Raw genomic sequence first — 23,545 nt, 5'->3', positions numbered from 1 at the left:
GTGTTTCTTTGTGTCTTGCTATGATCTGGGTGATTATTATGTAAAATTGGTGCCAGTTTCCTGTTCGAATACAAGTGCTTTTGAAAAATCTGTGACGACTCCGAAGCCATGACGTTTTTCTTGATCTTGTAAACGTGGCGAGTCCTAGTCAATTAATAAGAATCAACTAATACGTGGAGTAGCGGATATTTTCACATTCCTCGTTTGGTATTCATGCTCCCATTTCCGCACACGGCAGAAGGAGAATTCTCTGGTTCCGGCAAACTCCACCGAAGGCGGTTTCTAGCTGAACAAGAGGGTAAGACCTTTCTTTGACTGCTATCAACATTTCGTTGGCTATTCTGAGCTTTCCAATATTTCGGCATACCGGTTCAACGATCGTCCGATCAAATTGACCAGTTCCCAGATATAGTCCGCTGTGAAAAGCCGAGCCCACAGCCGGGTGACGACTGCACTCAAACGGGTATTATTCGCCAGAAGCCAGTCTCTAGTAACGCCATGTCGAGCTTCCATCACCATCTCGATCACGAATTCCAGAAGTTTTGTTTCTTGCTCGGTAAGTCCAGGCTGCGGATTAGGGACTGTGGCAACTTCCAACCATTTCGCTAGAAGGACTGCGCATTCGAGCGAACATAGGGCGTATTGATTGGACCAGGACACTACCTGCGTGTGTGCCACGAAGTTGATGCCGAGCTTGATTGGCGTGCTGAGTGCGTGCGCGCAATGTAATGCGGCGCGCGTGAGCCGGTCGCTGCGTTCCACGCCCAGGTTGGTCTTGAGGGATCGGGCGACTTCATCAGGACTCCACGTCTGGAAGCGCCGGGCGGAGCTGAAGTCGGCGTTGAGGCGGATGTAAGCTAGACGGAGGAGGGCGGTGGAGGTGAATGATAAGGGCCCGTGGGGGTTAAATGGGTCGATCGACGATTCTTGGTTGTGCTCCCAGCATTGACACCAGTTCTCGAGCGCTTGTTCTTGAGAAGCGATCTGAGCTGGGGATAGAGAGCTGGTTTTGGTGTCCGGAAGTCGGTTGGCTTTTTGAATCATCCAGATGTTCTGGATGATGGCGTGGATTAGAACGTAGCCGCCCATCGAGGAAAAGCTTTTCAGTCGGTCCTTGGAGCACGGAGCCTGGCTGAAGAGAGAGGACAGGGCGTCTTGAAATTTAGCTTCCGTCTTGCCTTGGCCTCGTTCTTCCATCCACTGGTGGGTGGTGATCGCTTGCCATTCTTTCTCGGTACAGGGGAGATCTAACGCGATCTCTTCGGTCAGGACGAGTGGCGGCACGTCAAACACAATAGTGTGGATATTTAGGAAGCAGAACACGACTAGCTTGGTACGCTTTCGTTCTTCCATGCGGATCCAACCGGCCCATGTCCCGTCTGGAATTGGGAGGTCATTTAGTCCTCCCTGTCGAAGGAGGGTCTCCATAACTCCTCGTATGTAGAGGCCTTCCGCATACGGTGGGTCGCGTTCAAACCAGGACGAAATTGAGGTTAGCATCAACAATGCCTGGATGGTCTCAATATGGTCCTGGTCCTTGGGTATGGTAGAGTTGGAGGGCGGCTTCGGCACGATCCATTGAAATTCTCTACGAATATGCTCCATGGTCACAGCTTTGGCCACAAGATACAGCCTCATGCTCGTATCTGGTTCCCGGCAATACTGTGCACCAAGTGCAGCCATCGACAGAAACAACGATAACGATATAGTCTCCACGTCCAGAGTGGGAATATGCTTGATCGGATAATGGTCATGGTATCCAGTCAGGTATCCAGTCAGACAGCGAGACAGGGCATGTCGCGAGGGTACAAAGGGATTTGGCATGACATTCGAGTAGTCTGCCAGTAGCGCTATTATGCGCTCTCGGCACTGGGTCGTTACAGAAATGGAGCTTCTCGGTTGTCGCGCTTTATACGGAGTATGAGATGCCTCCGGCTGCAACGAAGGTAACTGTGTGCCATGTCGGGGGAGCACAGAGCTCGACGGCGTTGCTACACTTCCGCCATCTTTGTCTCTTTCCGAGGATTGCTCGTAGACAGGCGTCGAGTCGAACTGGAACGCGGGAAACAAAGGCAGAGGCTGATACGTCGGGGAGTACGGGTGGCTTGGGAGGGGGATGCTGTCCAAGAACGAAGTGAAATCGTCGCCATCATACGGCGCAGACGCACCGAAGCCCCCAAAGGGTTCGCTGAACGTGGTTGCTTCCGACTGCGCTGTCCCGGGTGTCTGGCTCGGGACAGGATAGGTGACTCCCGACATGTCAGCGCCAAAGGTGGTATTTCCGGCTAGAGAATGCGGGCTATCTTCAGCCGGCGTTGGGACTTGGTTCTCTGTCACAGCCGACGCGAGCATATTCAGCCCGTCGAATATCGGCCGAGAAGTCACAGGTGAGGATGTCTCCGCCGAGGGAGAAGTGTGGGATAGGCGCTCATGGCGCGCTAGGAGATCCCTGGGTCGGTCAGTGACTCGTTCAAATGAACCGCTCGAGCACATACTTCCTCGTGAAGGATTTGGGGCACTTGTCACACACGAACGGCTTCTCCTTCGTGTCTAGAGAGGATCAGCGCCGCAACCAAAAGTGGATTAGTCAGACATACGCGATCGATCATGACGCTGCAGATGCTCCAGGCGCGCAAACGATCGTGAGCACCGGTGGCATTGGAAGGACCTGGCCGCTTTGACCATCACTGCATTGTCGGTCGAGTGCAAGCACGGTGCAGGAAGTGATACGAGAAGAAGACGCGAAGAGAGAAGAGAGGAGGAGAGAAGCGAGGAAGGCCGATGCTTGGCGTTGGGCCCGAGGATATTCGGTGCCTTGTATTTCCGGCGGCAATCGATCTCGGCTGCACCTGCCGAGCCCAATTACGTCATCTCTTGGTCCAGTAACTACCCCGTAGTATACTTGGTGCATTACCGAATCCACAGTGCTGGCTATGCAATATCGATGTTTAGATGAATTTATTGTTCGAATAAAAGACATGGCCTTCTGGACAAGTACGTGACATCTATCATCCGGCGAGATCGAACAACTAAATGGCCATGTATCAGTTGTATATCTTTGATCTGGGATGGGAACCAGGTGGGTCAGGGATTTGTTTGCGTTATCAATTTATTCTCTGATGTCAATTGTACAGAAACTGACTCTTCGCAATCTCACTTCCTGCACTAATTGTGAGAAGAATATAAGTTCCCGGGGTAAGACTGGCTGGACGAAACCGTGTGGTGGAGCAAGGCAAAGCTTAGCCCTTACTAAATTATGGTGATGACAGATCTGGGCTTCATATTGTCAATCGTGGATCGTTCAGTGAATTTGGCCACAGGTCAGTTATCAGCTACTGGAATGATACTAACCAGGGAGGACGTGATGCTGTGCCAGAAATATAGTCTGCCCTAGGTACCTCGCGATGTCTCGGCCCAGAGAACCACGTTCTGACAATTTTAATCAAAACCATGTGAATAGATCAATCCAAGGTGGTGACACGCATAAGACGAAGATCTGGACGTGACAATCACACAAATACGGACACACATCAGAGGTGTGTGGGATATCGAGGTATTCAATAGGCCAAGGCGCTAGTTCAGTCTAATGCATCGTGAAATAGCGCTGCAGGACGATGGGCCTGTGATACCCCTCAACGTGGCTCACGAAATGGGTCCAGGTGCGTGAGATGCCCGACGGAATTCTATTGATGAACATTGACAGAAATCATTTAAGAAATCGGATTCGCCGGGCAATCTTGACTATCTGACCACACGTGACGACGTAGTCCCTCAACTTAGCCTCATCCCAGTTCGCCACATTCCCTTTGGTCCCATGAGTCGCAAAGATCCTCCACGAAGCAAGTACACCGTCGGATGGATTTGTGCGCTTGCTATCGAGCTCGCCGCCGCCGAGGCGATGCTCGATAAGCGTTACGATGATCCTGGACCGGAACATGGGCGAGACACCGACAATGACACGAACATCTACACCCTGGGGGCAATCGGCGACCACAGGGTGGTTATCGCCTGTTTGCCCGGTGGTCAGATGGGAACAACGCAGGCCGCTACTGTTGCCGTGCAAATGAAGTCGCGGTTCAACCACCTTCGCTTTGGCCTGATGGTGGGCATTGGAGGAGGTGTACCCAGCGACAAAGCGGATATTCGACTAGGAGACGTGGTCATCAGTCAGCCTGACGGCGGTCATGGAGGAGTCGTTCAGTATGACTTTGGGAAGACAACTCCTGACGGAGCTAAATTGTCGGGATTCTTGAATACGCCGCCTCCTATCCTATTGAGCGCTTTGCCTAAGTTGCGTGCTAGGCACATTCGAAATAAGGACGCTATTACGAAACATCTCTCCAGGTACCAGGAAATGCCTTTGTTTGCTCGCGACCGCGCGGGATTAGATGAACTGTTCAAGTCCACTTATAGTCATGTCGGAGGAGAGACGTGCGCCTCATGTCGCAAGGATAAACAAATACATCGTACTCTTCGCAGTGTTGAAGAGGGGGTCATGCTTCATTACGGAACTATCGCCTCGGGGAATCAAGTGATGCGTGATGCTGTCGTTCGCGATCAGATAAGTTCGCAGATCGGTGGCGTTCTTTGTTTCGAAATGGAAGCGGCAGGGTTGATGAATAGCTTCCCATGCCTTGTCATTCGAGGCATCTGCGACTATGCGGATTCACATAAGAACAAGAGATGGCAGCCTTACGCGGCAGCGACCGCCGCTGCTTGCGCAACTGAGGTTCTGTCTATCGTTCCGGTTAAAGATCTGGCGAAAATGATGACAATTGACGAAGCTGTATGGTGGCTTCTCTTACCTGATGCTTTTACGAGGGACCCCTCTAACACGTTCTGCGTTTAATAGGAAGTACTTCGATCAGCCGTCGAAAGAGTTCCCTTTGACACTTTCCTCTCTTCATTGTCATCACTCGACCAGGATGAGCACAGGTCCAACATTCCAGAGCTGGACCCGTATGACCCTCAACACTTTTGGGTTTTCAAAAACATCGATTTCCGGGAATGGTACGGATCAAGCGCACCAGGTATTCTGCTTTTGTATGGACCACCTGAGTGTTGTCTCGATCAAATTTCAGCATATGTAATCGACGAGGTGAAAAGGGTTTCCAGCTGGACAAGAATCTTTTACTTTTCGTTCTCCTCTACGCGGTCGGGCAACTCTTTGGTCTCTATCTTCGTGCATACCATTCTTCGCCAACTTATTCAATTCACCTCATCGAAGCATCAGGCGTCTACTGTCAAATCCTTTCTTCATTTTTTACGTGAGAAACTTTTGATGGAAGGAAGCAAAATCCATGTTGACCCTGAAGCCTCCCCGAAAAGAATCGTGCAGCAGATTCTGAAAACATCGGCCTCAGAAGAACTTTGGTCTTCGTTGCTTAACCTTTTCCATGCCTTTGATCAAGACTTTCTACTGGTAATTGGTGATATGGATAAGGCTAGACCTGGCGGAGAAAGGTTCATCATTGACATGGCAAGTTTCGTTCAAGGCCTTATCGGGCGAGGCACTGGCGTCAAGGTTCTCGTCACATCTCGCTCACAAAACGACGTCCAGCGAGCGTTCAGTAGCTCGGTATCAATTGAATTCGACAAAGAGAGAAAAGGTAAGGCCATTATTTGCTACTGAAACTTAGGCTAAATTCTGTTGCAGAGTGTCTCGCCAGCTTGCAGTTTGACAATACGCGCTATGAGAAGATCTCGTCAGAACAAACTGGTTCTTTCGAGTGGATTTGGTCCCATCCTCGGTACTCTGATTGGTCTCAGTCGAATAAATCCCGGCTTCTGTACCTTCAAGGTAAACCCGGAAGCGGTAAAAGTACCTTGACGAAGTACTTCTATAAAAGCCTTCGGGATCGCGATAAGAGAGTGAACACGTCGGTCGTGGCAAAGTTCTTCTATAGTTACCGAGAAGGTGAAGTGCAGAAAAGCCATTATAACATGCTACGGACAGTTCTTCACGATATCTTGCAACAAGACGAGACCTTCTTCTATCACGAATTTCAAGCGGAATACCGACGTCAAGTCGAATTAGAGCAGAACCAGGGATCGGAGGCAATTGAATGGGATTATGATTCACTGAAGAACGTGTTACTCTCACTGCGAGATCATACACAATCTCGCATGTTCTACTTGATCATTGATGCAGTAGACGAATCGCAAGATAACGACAGGCGGGAAACTCTGGAGCTCTTATTTAAGTTGAGCACAGAAATGAAATATTCAGTGGTGAAAATATTTGTCGCGAGTCGACCGGTGGCAGTGATGGAACGTCGCATAGACAAATTCCATTGTTTCATTCGAATCCAGGACGAGACGACATCCGACGTTGAGATATTTGCAGACTCGTTCGTTCGCCGACTTGATATTCATCCGGACACGGCAAACGAGCTAACGCAGTACATTACGAGGAATGCCGAAGGTGTGTTCTTGTGGGTTAAGCTTGTCGGAGAAGAGCTGCTAGCCTACGATGAACAAGGTCTTGCGAAAGAAGACATCATGCAATTCTTACAAGGGTTGCCAACAATGTTAGAGGTATTCTACGAACGAATGCTGGATAAGATGGGAAAGGTACGAACAGATCTGCGTGACGCGGTGAAGATTCTCCATTTCGTCCTGTTCGCCCAGCGCATTCTGAGTACTAAGGAGCTCTTACACGCTCTTGCGATTCCGGACCAACCTGGTATCGACTACGCCGTCTCTGATGAGGAGTTTAGAGGTCGGATACCCTCAGGAAGGCGAATTACGCATTGTGGAGGCCAGTTCGTCGAAATCAAACAACACTCAGGTAAATCAGTCAAAACTCGAGCAATGTCATTCTCACATTTCGTGAACTAACAAGACGATCTAGGCGCCGATGGGACAGTTCAGGTCATTCACCAGACCGTTCGTGAATTCTTTTTACACCCTGAGTCGTCTGTCAACAACACCAAGTTCAAAATTGACGAGCGGAAAGCTCACGCTTCGATATCAATCACCTGCTTGCGATATTTAAGACACTGTATTGCAAGCTATCTTCACAATTGTCGACAAATCGATGAAAACTCGTCAACTGAATTAGAACTCTTTTCTCGTTATCTCAATGACATGCCGCTGGCTAAATACGCCCTGCAACACCTGAAACATCATCTCAAGCACTGTGAAAGCGACTCGCACGTCCAAAGAATCACAACAGACTTCTTTGCCGATATTCGTCGTTCCAAAATATCTGGATTCCTCGAAAAATGGACCCGTTTCCAACTGGACAAACCGAGCAGAGACAGTAAAAGCTTGACTCAGCTTCGAAATAGGTTCCTTTACCCCTCTATATCAAGCGGTCTAAGTCTAGCCACAGAGTTACTATTGATTCTTGGAGCCGATGCGAATACAGAGGACAGTTCCGGTACTCGACCCATACTCATAGCATCGGCCCTGGGGCATCAGGATGTTGTAAAGGCTCTTGTAATCTCCGGAACGGTCGATCTGAACATCGTGGGAAGCAACGGTCGTACTGCGCTTTTAATTGCTGCGGAGGAAGGTCACGAAGGGGTGATGAAAGCTCTGGCTTCTGACGAAACCATCGACTTTAACAGGCAGGATAAGAATGGCCGGACCGCATTGTCTTGGGTGGCGGGTGAAGGAAGAGAAAACATGATGAAGGCAATTTTGGGACGAGGAAAGATTGACGTGGACCTGAGTGATCTTCACGGCAGGACACCCTTATCTTGGGCTGCAGGCAATGGGCACAGTGTCATTATCAAGCTACTAACAGACACTGGCAAGGCTAATATCGACTCCGTTGACGATACCGGCCGAACGCCGCTATCGTGGGCAGCCGGTAAAGGGCACGAACTCACAGTCAAGGAGTTGCTCCTCAATCTACCACCCAACAACAAAACAAAAGATAAGGTTGGAAGAACGCCATTATCATGGGCAGCTGGGAACGGCCATGAGGACACAGTTCGGGCGCTGATGCAGTTCGGCAACTTCGATCCCAACGAAACTGACGCGACCGAGCGAACTCCATTGTCGTGGGCCGCTGGCAATGGCCATCTGATGGCAATGGAAGAGCTATTGAAAGCTTCTCAAATATCTCCGGGCATCAAAGACGAAAAGGGAAACACGCCTTTATCGTGGGCGGCTAAGAACGGATACGATCATGTAGTCAAAGCCCTAATTGCACGAAAGGACGTCAACGTCAACAGCAAAGATTTCAACGGTCGCACTTCCTTGTCTCTGGCTGCCGAGAACGGTTGCACTTCAGTTGTCAAAGCATTGTCGACTGCAGAGGATGTCAGGATGGAGGCGACCGACAAAGAAGGCCGCACTGCGTTATCCTGGGCCGCGGGATGCGGGCATCATGTCGTCGTCAACCAATTGCTACAGACAGGCAAGGTAGACGTGGACCGCAGGGACCAAAGAGGTCGCTCTCCTCTTGTATGGGCGTCAATCAAGGGACACGATGCAGTAGTGCAAGAGTTGCTCTTATCAGGCATGGCCAGTGCATCTGTCGAAGACGGATGGGGCCGCTCGGCTCTGTTCTGGGCTGCAAATCGAGGCCACCATGCAGTGGTCGAGCTTATAATGTCATTGAATATCGTAGATGATGAAACGAAGAAAGAATGGAGGCGTCGAGTGTTACGCAACCCCAGGTGGTCAAGGCACTGGAGGTCGTTGTCATCGGAGTGAACGCCCTTCTACGTCTCAAAGAGATTGTGTGTGATATTTTTTTCAACGACTGATTGTTCTTGCTAGCTATAGAGTCTCGTCCAACTTGTATTCATCTTGTAAGTGTAGTCTGCAGGACATGACGTTTTCAACTGGTGTGGCTTCCAGGAGCATTCGTGATCAATGATACCTGAACCGCAGCATATCTACCCAGGCACGTGGTTAGCAAGGCGACCTGGCATCCGAGGACTTGGTATACTTAGGCTGTCGCGGCAGCAAAAATCTCTATCGGCCTTGCTGTGACCAGAAGCCCCAGAGAGAACGAGAAGAGTAGATTATACACAAAGATAATGTTGAAAACTAGAGATGCCTATTAAGCCACAAAAAGATGTTATAACACCTAGTTATGCTCAAAGTGCAATATCTAGGACTTTCTCACGTTGACAGATAACAATCAACCTGACAGTGATACTCTGGATAAAATAGAGGCCCACCATTGCCGATGCAGGCAGAATCGCCGAGAAAGCGATACTGATAGCCCTGGTGAAAGATTTTATCTTTCGATCATCATAATGCCAGATTCCAATCTCTCGATCATGCCGGGCCTTGTATGGTTCTTGGTTAGCTTGTTTTTTCAAATGGCAACCTTTTGGGAGTATACAGACAGCAGAATCGCGACTCCATCTCTTATGAAACTAGGGAATGACTTTACTAGAGGTCCATCTGGTGAAGTGATCCTCTCCGCTATATCTTGCGCGTAGAGCGATGAGATCCTCTTCATGAGAGTTTCACTGCGTCATTTTGGATGCAATTTGAAGTAGATCTCTTCCGTGGTCATCCAGTTCAGTGGAAGTTCCAAGTCATTCTTTTCTGGGGCCCGAAACTGTAGTAGTTGTCCCTGTTGGATGAGCGCTTTATCTGATGATGAGCGTGGCTCTGATATGGCTAGAAAATCGGATGGAAACGCTTGATTATCTCTCATACTGCAACTGCAGAGGTTCTAGAAATGCAGCGGCCCAGTGCGGGTCAGCTGACTGACTAACTACGTGCAGGCTAGCGCTGCAAGCCGGCGCTGCAAGCCGTACCAGCAAGCTCCAACATTTCCGAGTTCCAAGAACCTATGTCACAACTACCGCATGTCACATCCTCGGCTGGAACCTATGTCACAACTACCGCATGTCTCATCCTCGGCTGGAACCTGAAAAATGTACATTCAATGCACAAGTGATTCCTCGCAGCACAGCAAGTTCCCATCCGTCTGGAATAACCCTGTAATTTATTCCGAGCAATAACATGGTCCCCAACAAAGCCGACGTTGTCGTGGTGGGAGCAGGCCTCAGCGGCCTGACAGCCGCCACCGAAGTGCAGCGAGCGGGTCTATCTTGCGCGGTGCTCGAGGCCATGGACCGCGTGGGCGGGAAGACTCTCTCAATTTCCGCTTCGTCTCAAGGTGGTCTCGCCGAACTTGGAGCTGCCTGGCTGAATGACACGAACCAGTTCTACATGTACGCTTTGGCCAAGAAATTCGGGTTCGAACTCGAGATTCAGCGTCATAAGGGGTTGAACCTTTTTGAGGATTCTAAGGGCAAGATTCACAGCGTTGAATATGGGAAGGAGTATCTGAATGTGAGAAATCAGTTCCTATATGTGATGCTAGAAGGCTCGAGGCTGATACTTCAAGGTGTTAGGATGAGGAGTTTTATGAAGACCTTGCCAAACAAGCGGACCTAACCCACCTGGTGCATCCTGAGCTCAGTCAGCATGCGATGAAGCACGACAAAATGTCATTTGCAGCATACGCTCGGCAGTTCTCTTCGGACGCAGAGCTCATCGCCGATGATATAGCCAAGACGCTTCTCGGGGTGCAAGCGAAAGATATAAGCGCGTTGTATATGTTCAGCTATACGAAGAGTGGGGCCGGGCTGGATAATATTTTGTCGGACCTGAAGGACGGTGGTCAATATATGCGGAATCGTCACGGTATATTACATGCTGCCCAGAATGAAACCCGCTACTTAGCCCCCGAGACTTGTCTAACCGGTGATACTATCTATAGGGAACCAAAACTTTTCCGTCCGCCTCGCCAACGACCTGAAACCCGACACCGTTCATCTTTCCGCGCCCGTCACCAAGATCGAACAACATGGCGAAGGGTCTTGCACCGTCACCACACTGACCGGTCATGAAATTTCTTGTAAACGAGTTATCATCTCCATTCCCACTTCTCTGTACCATCGGATCCAATTCATCCCTGCTCTCCCGGAAAAGAAGAAACACCTTAGCGACACCACCGCGCTGGGCTTCTATGGGAAGGTGATCGTCGTATACGAGTATCCGTGGTGGCGGCAGGCTGGATTATCGGGAATATTTACCTCATTTAATGGTCCGATATGCTGTTCCCGAGACACCTGTATCGTGGAAGATCATCAATACTCCATAACCTGCATGATCACCGCCGATGCGGGCAAGGACTGGTCCAGACTCCCTCCAATTGAGAAGCATAAGTTGACGATGAATCAATTTAATGCTGCGTTCTCTACTCACGTTAAGAAGATACCAGATCCTTTGAACGTGATTTTGCATGACTGGTCGGAGGAACCATGGATTCGGGGTGCACCGAGTCCTACTATGCCGCCCGGATTGATGACTTCGGATGCTGGGAAGTCGCTGCGCGATCCGTTCGGGAGTATTCATTTTGCAGGCACCGAGACGGCGATTATTTGGAAAGGATATATGGAGGGAGCGGTACGTGCTGGCATTCGAGGTGCTGGGGAAGTCATTGATTTATTGGTGCCGGAGAGCGAGCGGCGTTATTTGACGTCTTTTCTCTAGATTGGGTACTGCTCTGTAGTCTTCGTGTTGTTTGTGGGTCAAGATTGAAAATTACCCCATTCTAATGAACATTTCTGCGTAGTCAAGACTGTTCGCTCGTTGTGCTCGGTATCATTCCAGCGCGAATTGTGTACGCGACACTTTGGCCAATTCTGTGCCGATAGACTGCCCGCCCTTTACAAATCCTGCCGGAGTAACCGACAGTTTCACTGAATCGCGCGGTGTAATTTGACATCAGATCCGTCATGTCATACGAGACCCTGGCCGTGGTTCACCAACCACGATGCATGGCGCAATACTTCGTTACGCCAGGATTCAATGAGGTGATTGACGGCCGCGGGGTAGCAACCAGGCTGCGTATATAGACAGACATGTCGCCGATCCATCTCTGGCTGTGTCACCGAATTCCCTTCTATCATTCCTCTACTTAATCGTTCCAAAATGTCCGAGGTTCTCACTATTACTCAACCCACTCAACCCGATATTCAATATCATCCCGACTACGAGAAATACCTCGCACGCGGTGAACGGCGCAAGGCAACGGAGACCCTGCCCAAGACTCTTCCAGCCGGCTTCCCTGCGCAGCTGTCCTCGCCATTGGTTTGGGAGGGCAAGGACGTTGAAAAGCGAGATGATTGGATCTTTAAGCTGAATAATGCGCAGAGGGAGGAGATCCATGCTGCATTGGGGTATTTCAAATGTCGGTCTACTCACTTGAACCTATCCCGCCCAGTTACGATCGCAAGGTGCCCGCAGGAGAGGGATAGATGTGATCCAAGTGCTAATTTTCACAGCCCTCAAGCTCAGCCTAGGACACATCAACCAAGACACCTTCCCCCTACCCAACCTCCGGCCCGAGCTACGCAGCCTCTCCAAAGAACTCCACACCGGACGCGGATTCTTCGTGCTGCGAGGCCTCGACCTCGATCGCTACTCGCGCGAAGACAATATCATCATCTACAGCGGCGTCTCATCGCATGTGGGAAACATCCGGGGTCGTCAGGAGGATCAGCGCTTCAGCAACGGCACCTCGGTGGTGATCTCCCATATTAAGGACATTTCGCGTGTCGCGCAGGCCGGGACTATAGGAGCTCCGTCGAACACCAACGACAAGCAAGTCTTCCATACCGACTCGGGCGACATTATCTCATTATTGTGTCTGAGTCCCGCTGCGGAGGGCGGAGAAAGTCAGATCTCCAGTAGCTGGTTTGTTTACAACATTCTGGCCAAGGAGAGACCCGATCTGATCCATACCTTGTCGCAAGATTGGCCGATAGATGGGTGAGTTCCCCCCTTTTTAAGCCTTTTTAGGAGACCCCAGTGGAAGCTCCTGGGTAATCACCTAATAATGCGGCTAATTAACGAACTCCTGACTGACTGACGGATGGGATCAGCTTCGGCAACCCGAACCGCCCGTATACCACCCGACCTTTGCTCTATCATCAGCCGGCAACCGGATCGACAGAGGAGCGCGTGCTGATCCAGTACGCCCGTCGCTATTTCACCGGGTTCCTGGCCCAGCCGCGTTCGACCGATATTCCGCCGATCAGCGAGGCGCAGGCCGAGGCCCTGGACGCGCTGCACTTTCTGGCGGAGCGACATAGCGCGGCGCTAGACTTCCAAAAGGGGGACGTGCAGTACATCAACAATTTGAGCATCTTCCATGCTCGGAAGGGCTTCCGCGACGGGCCCGGTAAGGAGTAAGTGGCTCTCAGTGGCTCTCAGTCCCGGTGCCCCCTGATGATCCACGCGCTAACCGACACGGCGACAGACGCCATCTTTTGCGACTTTGGTTGAGAGACCCCGAGAATGCCTGGGAGACGCCGGAGCCGCTGCGCAACCGGTGGGACAACGTGTATAAGGATGTGAAGGAGGAGGAGCAGGTGTTTCCTCTGGAACCCAAATTGCGCAAGACGGTGGGATCTTGAAGAAAGATGTCATTTTTGGGGTTCCCCGAGAAATTGGGTGCCTGAGTCGGGCGGCGACGGGGTTAGTCATGCCCTCCCCCAATTTGGGGAAGCCCCACCGTCCCCGAAAAATTGAATGTTCATCGCCGCCGGCAAAGAGTCACGGAGGTCAATGAAGGCAAATTAGCAAATTTAGCACGCATTCTGGAGCCCCCCAATGGCACCAACGGCCCGGAGGCCCGAGCTGTTCTCCGGAGTAGGCCAGTCATCGGCGTAGTCTTCACTTATTTCGCAACTGAGGTGGAACCAGGAAGAGGAACCGAGACGGTCGATGTGGGCTTGCAAAAATAGCCTGCAAACTGGATCTCTTCCTAGTCGGAAATCCAAGAATTTTCTTTTCTCCAATTCTGACAAAATGGTAGACTCCATTGACTGGACCCGGAAGCTTGGATCGCCCATTCTTATAAATCCACGGTGTCCGTGTCACGCACTGTTGTTCTTCTCTGCGAAGGCTTCAATCAAGTGCGTTCACTGACCGATAGACGAGCTCACCATGGTACTGCAACAGGACAGTCCAAACTCCAGCGAGCTCAGCTCGGGAGAATCAATCTACGCGGCCAAGGAGTGCCCCTTTCCAGAGATCGAACATCTATACCTCGAATTAGAGACGTCGCTACCAACGCCATTGATCACGGCGCCCCCCGAAACCGGCCAGTCACCCGCTCCCGAATGTCCTGATCTCAAGCAATTCACCTCGCCCTTCCTCTGGCCGAAATGGCGCAAATCCATGATGACGTGGATCGCATGCGGTGTCACGGCTTTGGCAGGTTACTCAGCCGGTGAAATCAGTCCCGCGTCGACAGAATTGACAGCGGAATGGGGGATCAGCAGCGTGGTATACAATCTGGGAATCACGATTTTCTGCATCGGATTCGCTTTGGCACCCATGGTCCTGGCTCCCTTTTCGGAAATCAACGGCCGTCGACCGATTTTCGTCGGTAGCGGAATTATCTTCGTCGGTATGACATCCGTTGCCTGGATAAACAAACCCCGATCGCACGTTTACTGACTGGGACGTCATAGCATGCATCATCGCCTGTGGCGGCACTCACTCGTTCGGCGGATTTCTTGCTGCGCGGATCTTTCAAGGAGTGGGCGCTTGTAAGTCCCAACAAGCTTTCTCGGGGTGTGCCCAACTGCTAACTTAGGCTTTTCGCAGCAACCTTCTCGACCATGGTTGGCGGCGTCATCAGTGACATTTACCACGCCGAGGATAGAAACACCCCCATGGCCTTGTTTTCAGGGGCGGCCCTGTTTGGAACCGGTCTTGCGCCGCTGCTGTCGAGTATTATCGTCTATCACAGTACTTGGCGGTGGATTTACTACTCCCACGCCATTGTGTCGGCTGTGTTCACCATTATGATTTATTTCTTTTTCAAGGAGACGAGAGGCAGCGTTATCCTCAGTCGGAAGGCTGCTGCCCTCAATAAGTATTACGATGCCTTGGAGAAAGCCGGCCATGTGGGGGTTATCATGTCAGATGATGCCTCTGGGGAGAAGGGTCAAGTGAAACGCATTCGGTGGAAGGTTAAGAGCGATGAGCATCGTACATCGCTGACCCAGATGATCAGCGTGTCTTGCTACCGACCTTTCCGTACGTCCATGACCCTGTTTCTTTTTGAAAACTCAATCTAACATGATACAGATATGCTTCTCACTGAACCCGTCGTCTTCTTCTTTTCCCTCTGGGCCGCGTTCAGCTGGGCTGTTCTTTATCTTCAATTCGGCTCTGTTCCACTTGTCTTCAAGAAGAACCATGGCTTCAACACAGAGCAGTCCGGTGCTGTCTTCACCTGTATGCACCCCTCCCTCCTAGCATCTCTTAACTATGTATGCTAACAAACCCAGCAATGTGTGTTGGCGTTATCATCGCCACCGTGATCAGCATCTACCAAGAGAACATCGTATCGCGATTCATCACCCTCCCCAAATCCCCCGAGCGCCGACTCTACTTCGTCTGCCTCCAGTCCACGCTCATGCCCATTGGTCTTTTCTGGTTCGGATGGACCTCGTACTCGTCCATCCCGTGGATCGTCCCGACGCTTGCCATCGGATGCTCGACCATGGGCATTCTGTCTATCTACCTGGCTGTGTTCAATTATCTGGCGGATACGTATCACCGTTTCGCTAGTTCAGCGATTGCGGCGCAGTCTTGCTGTGAGTTTTTCAGATCGCCGATCGTCGGTTGTCCCATAGTTTTGGTGCTAACAGCTCTATGTTGCAGGTCGGAATCTCCTCGGTGGTGTCTTCCCACTCGTGACGGCCGCTATGTTTAATAACCTCGGATACCCCGGTGCTTCGAGCTTGCTTGGTGGAATTGTAAGTTCTTTCTATGTATTCAGTGATGGACTTTGCTAACGGATTTAGGGTGCTTTTCTTACCCTTGTACCATGGGTGTTGGCGTTTTATGGGCCCAGGATTCGGGCCAAGAGCAAGCTTGCGAGTGTAAGTTTCTGTGTCTCATCATAACTAGAGTGGTGTTGCTAACTTGTGACTTTCAGGAACTTGCGCATTAATTACCTTGTTCTCGGATTTTCGGTTTACTGCATTAGCGAGGATGGTCTTTTGCATTTTCATATCGCCTGGTTTAGCGATGGCATAAAAGTAGATATACCCATAGAGTTATTAGACTCTCGAATCGATAACTTAATAAAGGTACATACTGACTGACATCCATATATATCACAATATTCACTATATAATTCTAATTTATTTGTATAATTGTAACTTATATATATCCCAATACTCGAAAGAAAAAGCAATCAGTCTATTAATATGCCACCGGCGCCTCCCCAGCCGCCAAATTACACTGCCTGAACAGCCTCACCTCGTCATCCCCAAACGCCCCAACCACGGAGTGCAAAACTCCGCGGTTATGGAAAATCACAAGATCGCCCTCTTCCCAGTCATGCGGGTACACATACTGCGGTTTGATGGCCGGTCGTTGGAACCTGTACACAATCTCCCGCACCCGCGTCAAATCGTCGATCACCGTCCCATCGGCGCAGTGGATCTTGCGGACCGCCGAGGGATGGACCTGTAGTGCTGGGTTCCCGGTGGAGGGGTTCTTCCAGACCATGGGGAGCACTTGGATCTTGGAGTCGTCGATCGGTGGGAGATCTGAGAGAGGAAGTTCTTTGTTTTCCGAGTATAGGCCGAGGCCGGTGGGGAGGGCGCGCGCAGGGCTCATCCAGATGTATCTGATGTTTTTGTTAGGTGGCTTTCATTGGGAAGGGGTTGGGAAAGGGCAACGTACGGGTGAGGAGCGTATTCGATTTTACTGTTCAAGGCGAAGTTCTTGTCCTCGTCGGAGAGCAGCTCGAACATTCTCTCTCCGCTGACGAATGCCGTCGTGCCGAGCGGTACGTCCAACGTCTCGTCGGAACCATCGTCGTATCGGAGCGTCTGGCGTCGACCCTTAGGCACCTTGACTGCCAACAGAGTGGTCACCTGCGGTGGGTAGAATTCATACAAGGCAGCGTCGATGTGCCAGCGATAGAACCGGGTAAAGTCATGATCCTCTTCGGCCGGGATCACGTCGCGGTGGAACGTCCGATGGTGAGGGTGTTTTAGTTGAAAGTTCGATAGACCCTCATACGAATCAATGTGTCCGTGTCCAATGATTTGTACCTGAGGCTGGTGAGGAACTGTCTTCAGATCCGGGTGGAGGATGCTGCGCTTGGCGTCGAGAGTCTTGCCATGGCCGTATTGCGAGGCAGATGGATCGAAACGCTGCGTGAGCTCGTATTGTGTCTTTGGGGTCACGTGGTCTTGATTCTTGATTACTACGACCAAATTCTTATAGAGAGCGTCGTGGATTGTGTTGAATGTTTCGTCTGCATCCAATATTAGCTTTGTTGTCGGTGAATGGACACATCAAGGGATGGTGGCGAGTACCGGTGAGGTTCTCCAAATCGACGTTGGCGATGACTGCGCCGAAGTTGACGTCTGATCCTGTGGGGGGCGATAGGGGCGTTATAGTAGGAGTCATAGTGAAGCTTGTGTTTCTGTTTCGGTATGCCGACAGGGAGACACGGAGCAAAGATATAAAGAGCGGTGGTACTTGCAGCTTTATCAATCTCGGCTTCCCCCACCGCCGGAGGTGGCCGAAGCCGCCTTATCTTATCGATCATCCACCTGACCAACCGCCCTTGGTCACGTTGGCTCGCGTCACGTGATGCTCTTTTGTTGTGGAAGCATAGAGTCTGGTATTCAGGGGTGCGGATGCACACCCCGGAAGCTAGGCTAAATAATTAGTTAGTTAGTTAGTTAGTTAGTTAGTTAGTTAGTTACTAATGAGATGCTGACTAAGGCTATGCAGCCCGGCACCCAAGGACAGGGGAAGAACCCATGTTCCGACATTTGTGCTAAGTCATCTTTCGATCGTCAGTATGCACCGATTTGACTGAAAAAGTTATCCAAATACATGTAAGAATGAGGAAATCTATTGGATTAGAGCCCGACAAAAGAGCTTTGGAGCTTTGCCTCGGGAACGTGTATGTCGACTGCTCCAGTTAACAATTCTTGCAATCCGACCTCGTGATATATTTAGCCGGCATGGTTCTATTCATGGAAACAATTGAAGAAAAACGGAATAACGAATTGTTGGATCGCACTGTAGAGGGCTGACAGCTTTTTCTGAAATGAATATAATTCTTATGCAGTCACTTTTAAACGCTCCTTTGAAGGTCGATGTGATATAGAGTGGCATCAAGGAAAGAAGGCTAATGGAAAGAAGTTGATGAATCAGGTCTGGATGCTAGGCTATAAGTGTTTGTCAGTCCTCAACAAGGCCTTGTGTTGCAAAACAATGTTTCAAGCTGGTGAGACGTTGTAATCCGATGGTCTGAAGATCGCTACTGGAGGTATCAGTCGGTTATCATATGGGCTCGCCGAGTATGTTTTGTAGTAGTCTGTGGTTTTCCTATTTCATAGAAATAAAAAAAGAAATGACTTACATACCGAAAGCTTGCAAATGCTTCAACAGATTTTCCTCAATAGTATGCACCATATTGATGGCTGTATCCATTGTTGTAGCCTTGGTAGCTAACCATTCCATCATCATTCCCATCATTGTCGTCATCGTCCAGAGTGTCATCATCTTCCAAATCGTCAATCTCTTCATCTTCCTCGTCGCTGAACTCATCGGCATCGATCATCCTCACAGACCACCAGATCTGAAACGGGGCCTCTGCTTCATCAAATTCATACAACTCCAATCCCAAGTCCTCCATATCACAGGCTCCCTCGTTGGTCATTGCAAGCGCAACGCAATAAATATTGCATCCTCCTTGAAACAAACGAGTCTTGAAAATTCCACCATTGATCTTGCTTATATCCTTCTTCACCTCTGCCTTAAACTTAAATGCATTGTGATAACTCTCGCATTTTAGCTCGATGACCGCACACTCCTCCCCTACGTATGGCTCGTTGGGAAAGACCTCCTCGCCAGACGTCCCGGGCGTCAGGACAATATCGGCAGCCATCTTCTCGTTGTTCTCGTAGCAGTTGTCTTCGCGGCCGGCGTTGAACAGGAACCGCATCTCTTCTTGCATCCAGCCTTCCCAACCGCCTTTGGAGAGGTGGGCTTCGCGGATCTGTGCGGAATTTTCTTCGCCCCAGTAGATGAGGGCTCGGAACATCGCTTCGTTTGGAGGGATCGGGGTCTGGTCGTCCATTGTCATTCTTTTTTTGATCTGATTTAGTGTGAGCTAGTTCAATGGGAGGAGTGAAAATGGAAAAGATGGGTTGTTAGGTTTGGACAATTATAGCAGCACGAGGCTATGTCGTCTAGATTCCTTTTATCAACCATTCTTTCTCACTCGATCATAGATGTAATTAGACGATCAGGCGACCCGACTCTAAACACTTAAAATCCAACCTAAAAATACGACTCCACTTGCTCCGAAGGGAGGGGTTCACGCCATTGGGCATCATCGTCGTGCTAAACCCGCAACCCGATCTGCACTGACCCGCTGCTTACCAGAAAGGCCGGCGCCAAGTAACGGCCGTCCGTATCTGCAGGCCTCAGCCGCGTGCTGACCCCAAAGCTGAGATCTGGATTTCCCAAAAGGGAAAACACTGAGCCAGCAAACTTGACCTGATATGGAACTTGCTCCGAATTGGGTTCCGGGTTCATGTGGGATCCTGCAGGATCGAGGTCGGCTGAGAGAGGGCCCGCGATCCTATTCTGGCCTCGAACATGGGTTTCCGCGTGTTTGATATGATAGCCTCGCGGTTGAAGAAGCCACCGATGCCGTCTGCGCCGCGCTCCATGCGCTATGGAGAGGGGCTTCTGTATGTTGAAGGACTTGGACGAAGTCCGGTCCGTTTCTTGGCTCCGTACTGGCTGGAGTGAAGCCTGCAGGGACGGGATGGAAGGAAAGAGAGGGTCGAGGGTGTCTAACAGATTGACAGCCTCGTTTTCTGTAGCTGTTTTGCCTCCAGATGATTAGTTATTCGAGTGTGGCGTGCGCGTTAGCGGCTTTTGAACGCAACCCTCCGATCGTATTTATATACCCATTCCCAACCACGATACTGTTGATACTTGCAAGACCTTGTTTTCACTGCTACATTCTCATTGAATTCTTCCATACAAGCAAATTTGCTTCCTCGTCATCCAAAATGGTTGAGCCCCGTCGCAAAGGTGCCGCCAGTAAAGGTGTCCATCCCCCAGCGCCCGCCCACATTCGATCCAGCCAACCTCGTCCAGGACCTCAGATGCAATACCAGCCTCAACATCGCAGCGTTCATAGCGGATCCTCCCCCCAAGTCAATCAGATCCGAAACCAGCAGAATGTACAAGGAAGACAAATCGCCCACCACGGCGCACAACTCAGTCAGCACACCGCCACCATCCAACACCAGAATGCCGCGCAACAACGTCAGAATGCCGCGTTAAGACAGCAGAATGCAGCGCAGCAGAAACAGTTCGCTCACCAAAATGCGCAGATGCAGCATCAAATGGCGCAGCAGAATGCCGCCATGCATCGTCAGCAACAACAAATGGGTCATGAGTTGCAGTCCATGCGACATCAGCAGCAACAGCAACAGCAGCAGCCGAAGAAACAGAAGGGCAACGGCAAGAAGGTGGCTGCAGGCGCGGCGGCGGGTGCAGCTGCTGGGGTTGGGGGATACATGCTATATGAGCACCTGTCGGAGTCGCGCACACAGGAGCAGATCATCCACGACCCCAGACCGGAGAGCAGCGACGATGAAAACGATCAGAACCAGAACGACTCTTCGTCGGATAATCAGGGCACCGGGTATCAGAGCCCATACGAGGAGGGCGGCTACAACAACGGGGGGTATAACAATGGAGGGTATGACAACGGAGGGTATGATGGTGGCTACTCTGGGATGCCATCGCAAGAGAAAAACGATGGTAATGACTCCGACTGTTGCGGCTGTGGAAGTTGCTTCTGCTGCTGCTGCTCGGATGATAACAACAACAACGGCAATGATAGCGATTGTTGTTCTTGTTGATGAGGATTTGAAAAGAAGTTTTCTTTACTTCCCGTGGGAAATTTCTAAATTGTTTGCTTTTTTTTCTGTTGCTTTATTTCTTTTGTTTACGAACTTATGGCATCATTTCCTTTCTTATATATCAGCCGTGGTTTTATGTTTTCTTATGTGTTGAATACCTAATAGTTGTACGTTAAACATATGGCTTGCCCTGGCAATATCGCGCCCCTGAAACCTCTCACGCATTATCAGCTGAGTTAATTCATAAGAGGTTGTAGATTATGTGCCACTTTACTAACTGATTGGCCTGGCTTGCCAGTTGCCACCGTGCTTATCAACACCTTCTAGTATCATCCTGACTGTAAATAAAGGTCGTCTGTTTCGTTCTACCACCCATTCTCACATTATCAGCCGCACGAGGCCCAAGAAACAGTCTGTCCCAATCTTCTAGGTCATATCGTCAAGGTGGCGCTCGGTCAAGATGGCTCTGTTGGGGCCAAAGCAAGGCCACATCGGTCATTATGCGAATGTACTGAAGCCATTCCGCGCTACGCGCCTCTTGGCAGCATATTAAAGAAATTACAATCCGCAAGGATGGGACCAATTGAGCAGTGATGTGCGGTATTCATTGGTCATCAGGCTAATGCTAGTTAAGATACGGACTTCAGATGTTCAGTTGGGTCAGACGCAAGAAGATATTTCCCCACCGGAAATCTCGTCACTCTTTCTGGGACATCTTGAAGAGCATTGACTAGGGTATAACTGAACATGATAATGATCTCACTTTTGGTGGACTCAAACTAGCCATTAACATTTATTTATTTCTCAGTTCTCGGGATAGCATATCCTAGTTAATAATTAATGAACTATGCACAATCTAGTATAATGAATGCGACCTGCTGACTTGACACGTCAGACGAAGCCCATTAAGAGCTTGTTATCTTTCCCTCAAAATTTATCTCCCTTCTTTAGCTCTTCATTTGTTCCGATGTTTTCTCTTTCTACTCTTCTCTCTCTTCTTCTTCGCTTTCCTCCTCTTCCTGGCAGTCGATTGGGCCCGTTTATGATGACCCACCGGCTGCGAGTCCCTTGGTAGCTCTTTCTGCATATAGTTCTCATCTGCATTGTTGTCCTTATTCTCCTCGTTCACTTTGGCTTCTTGTTTTATCAGCTGGTTCATGGTGAAAGGGCTGCTGTCGCTCAGTGCCCTTGGTGAGTTTGAGGCAGCAGTAGGGCTCTCTGGTAAATCGTCCATCTGGATTTCAGGCTGTTCCCTCGATTCTTCTATCTGACCTTCCGATTCAAGATGGCTCATTTTCTGTTTCTCTGACACATCTGGTTCTTGAAGCCCTGGCGAAAGTGGTGGACCTGGGGAACTCGAAGCAGAAGGAGAGTTCTCTAGCGACTTTTCAACCTTGACGTTAGTTTCCTTATCCAAGTCCTTAGGCCTGTTTCGCTCGGCTTGTCGCGCATCTCGCGCTTCCGTTGCATCTATTCCGTGATTTGGTTAGTATTTTCGTTCCAATATGTCCCTCTCAAACCTATACACAATGGACAACTTACACTCTACATGAATATCCCCCAAACGCAAACGGCTCATATTGTCTGGGATATAATAATTCCGCGGATAAAAGTACTCAAGGTTATTTGTGAGTGGAAAAACCGTACCCCCTTTGCATGGGAACCTCCATAGGAGTACGGATTTTTGGGGTGGTAATTTCAATCCGGGGGGTCCGGCGGGTAGTAGTAGAATCCGCCGTTGAAAAATTGTATGCATGACGAACCATTTTCAAGATGCCTGCCTATACGAGTAGGCCTCGACATCACCTGGATCCTCACTGGCATGCACCGGGAGCTCGATAATGGATTGGAAAAGCCATGACCGGTCTTCCATAATAGCCGGGTATAGGAATTGGCGGTTCATGTTAAGAACCCGACCATCTCTCTCAACATAAAGCGCGAGGTCGGTCTGACTCCAGAAGTAGTACATGGTCCCATCTCTGCTTTGCTTTTAGCTTGCATACATCTTTGGGTAGGACAAGCATACGCATTCAGGTAATGGTAGGTGTGGTCGTAGGGAAAGTCAGTCTTAGTATACTGGTGTGTGCAACAATAGTTGCCTTGCTAGAAAAACCGGCTTGTGAAATTACATTTCATCTAATAAACTGGAATGGGGTCTGATATTATCTCACGAGATTTTTATAGCCAGAGACCTGTCGTCGCTCGGGAAACCCAAGCAATTTGTTGAACACATCGCATGTTGTGGGTATGATTTTCTCTCTGCTCCCATCATCCTGCTGCATGTGCAAACGTCTTGATTGGTTTGGATACATTATAGTGAACTTGAGTAGCAGGAGCACAGCGATGTCCTAGTATTTTCGGAACACAACTGACATGTATGAAGCCCTAGAACAAGGTGGGTTTTAACATTGGTTCAGGGTAAATCTTGGTTTGTTATTGTTTTGAAGTGTCGAAGTTTGAACAGGCAACAAGTGGGCCGTCTAAGTGGGGGCACTAGGTCCTTAATAAGGAAGAATATTTGTTCACTTTTGGAATGATAATATGATACCACGGTTATTATCACTTGCTACCATTATCGACATTGACCGGCGGGTAGATTGGTGTTGCGCCTT

The 23,545-nt window shown here is 49.9% G+C and overlaps 9 protein-coding genes across 9 annotated transcripts; 5 read left to right on the top strand and 4 right to left on the bottom strand.

Moving 5' to 3' along the window:
- Positions 1–336: 336 nt before the first annotated feature.
- On the bottom strand, positions 337–2,493 carry KD926_008324 (transcription factor domain-containing protein; the record flags this gene model as incomplete). Its single annotated transcript, XM_053101036.1, has 1 exon — positions 337–2,493. The coding sequence occupies one exon, from the start codon at positions 2,491–2,493 to the stop codon at positions 337–339; it is 2,157 nt and encodes a 718-aa protein (XP_052955348.1).
- A 1,093-nt stretch (positions 2,494–3,586) lies between these two features.
- KD926_008323 (uncharacterized protein) lies at positions 3,587–8,670 on the top strand (the record flags this gene model as incomplete). Its single annotated transcript, XM_053101035.1, has 5 exons — positions 3,587–3,659; positions 3,768–4,786; positions 4,853–5,609; positions 5,657–6,790; positions 6,854–8,670. The coding sequence occupies 5 exons, from the start codon at positions 3,587–3,589 to the stop codon at positions 8,668–8,670; spliced, it is 4,800 nt and encodes a 1,599-aa protein (XP_052955347.1).
- A 1,272-nt stretch (positions 8,671–9,942) lies between these two features.
- On the top strand, positions 9,943–11,481 carry KD926_008322 (flavin monoamine oxidase family protein; the record flags this gene model as incomplete). Its single annotated transcript, XM_053101034.1, has 3 exons — positions 9,943–10,275; positions 10,338–10,629; positions 10,706–11,481. 3 exons carry the CDS (start codon positions 9,943–9,945, stop codon positions 11,479–11,481), a joined length of 1,401 nt encoding a protein of 466 aa, XP_052955346.1.
- Positions 11,482–11,922: 441 nt separating this feature from the next.
- Positions 11,923–13,409, top strand: KD926_008321 (TauD/TfdA family dioxygenase; the record flags this gene model as incomplete). The annotated part of the gene is made up of 4 exons (XM_053101033.1): positions 11,923–12,170; positions 12,238–12,762; positions 12,876–13,181; positions 13,253–13,409. The coding sequence occupies 4 exons, from the start codon at positions 11,923–11,925 to the stop codon at positions 13,407–13,409; spliced, it is 1,236 nt and encodes a 411-aa protein (XP_052955345.1).
- A 394-nt stretch (positions 13,410–13,803) lies between these two features.
- Positions 13,804–15,964, top strand: KD926_008320 (MFS transporter; the record flags this gene model as incomplete). Its single annotated transcript, XM_053101032.1, has 9 exons — positions 13,804–13,870; positions 13,931–14,407; positions 14,472–14,549; positions 14,608–15,042; positions 15,094–15,243; positions 15,297–15,605; positions 15,673–15,767; positions 15,816–15,893; positions 15,950–15,964. 9 exons carry the CDS (start codon positions 13,804–13,806, stop codon positions 15,962–15,964), a joined length of 1,704 nt encoding a protein of 567 aa, XP_052955344.1.
- Positions 15,965–16,218: 254 nt separating this feature from the next.
- KD926_008319 (TauD/TfdA family dioxygenase) lies at positions 16,219–17,439 on the bottom strand (the record flags this gene model as incomplete). The annotated part of the gene is made up of 3 exons (XM_053101031.1): positions 16,219–16,648; positions 16,705–17,284; positions 17,346–17,439. The coding sequence occupies 3 exons, from the start codon at positions 17,437–17,439 to the stop codon at positions 16,219–16,221; spliced, it is 1,104 nt and encodes a 367-aa protein (XP_052955343.1).
- Positions 17,440–18,442: 1,003 nt separating this feature from the next.
- On the bottom strand, positions 18,443–19,132 carry KD926_008318 (uncharacterized protein; the record flags this gene model as incomplete). The annotated part of the gene is made up of 1 exon (XM_053101030.1): positions 18,443–19,132. The coding sequence occupies one exon, from the start codon at positions 19,130–19,132 to the stop codon at positions 18,443–18,445; it is 690 nt and encodes a 229-aa protein (XP_052955342.1).
- Positions 19,133–20,072: 940 nt separating this feature from the next.
- KD926_008317 (uncharacterized protein) lies at positions 20,073–20,933 on the top strand (the record flags this gene model as incomplete). The annotated part of the gene is made up of 1 exon (XM_053101029.1): positions 20,073–20,933. One exon carries the CDS (start codon positions 20,073–20,075, stop codon positions 20,931–20,933), a length of 861 nt encoding a protein of 286 aa, XP_052955341.1.
- Positions 20,934–21,888: 955 nt separating this feature from the next.
- KD926_008316 (uncharacterized protein) lies at positions 21,889–22,512 on the bottom strand (the record flags this gene model as incomplete). Its single annotated transcript, XM_053101027.1, has 2 exons — positions 21,889–22,403; positions 22,476–22,512. 2 exons carry the CDS (start codon positions 22,510–22,512, stop codon positions 21,889–21,891), a joined length of 552 nt encoding a protein of 183 aa, XP_052955340.1.
- Between the last annotated feature and the right edge of the window lie 1,033 nt (positions 22,513–23,545).

This window comes from Aspergillus affinis (assembly GCF_023601865.1).
Source record: "Aspergillus affinis strain CMG 70 chromosome Unknown NODE_53_length_213089_cov_87_399433, whole genome shotgun sequence".
Lineage (NCBI taxonomy): Eukaryota > Fungi > Ascomycota > Eurotiomycetes > Eurotiales > Aspergillaceae > Aspergillus > Aspergillus affinis.
The sequence above is the reverse complement of the archived record's forward strand: the minus strand, read 5'-3'. Positions and strand labels throughout refer to the sequence as shown.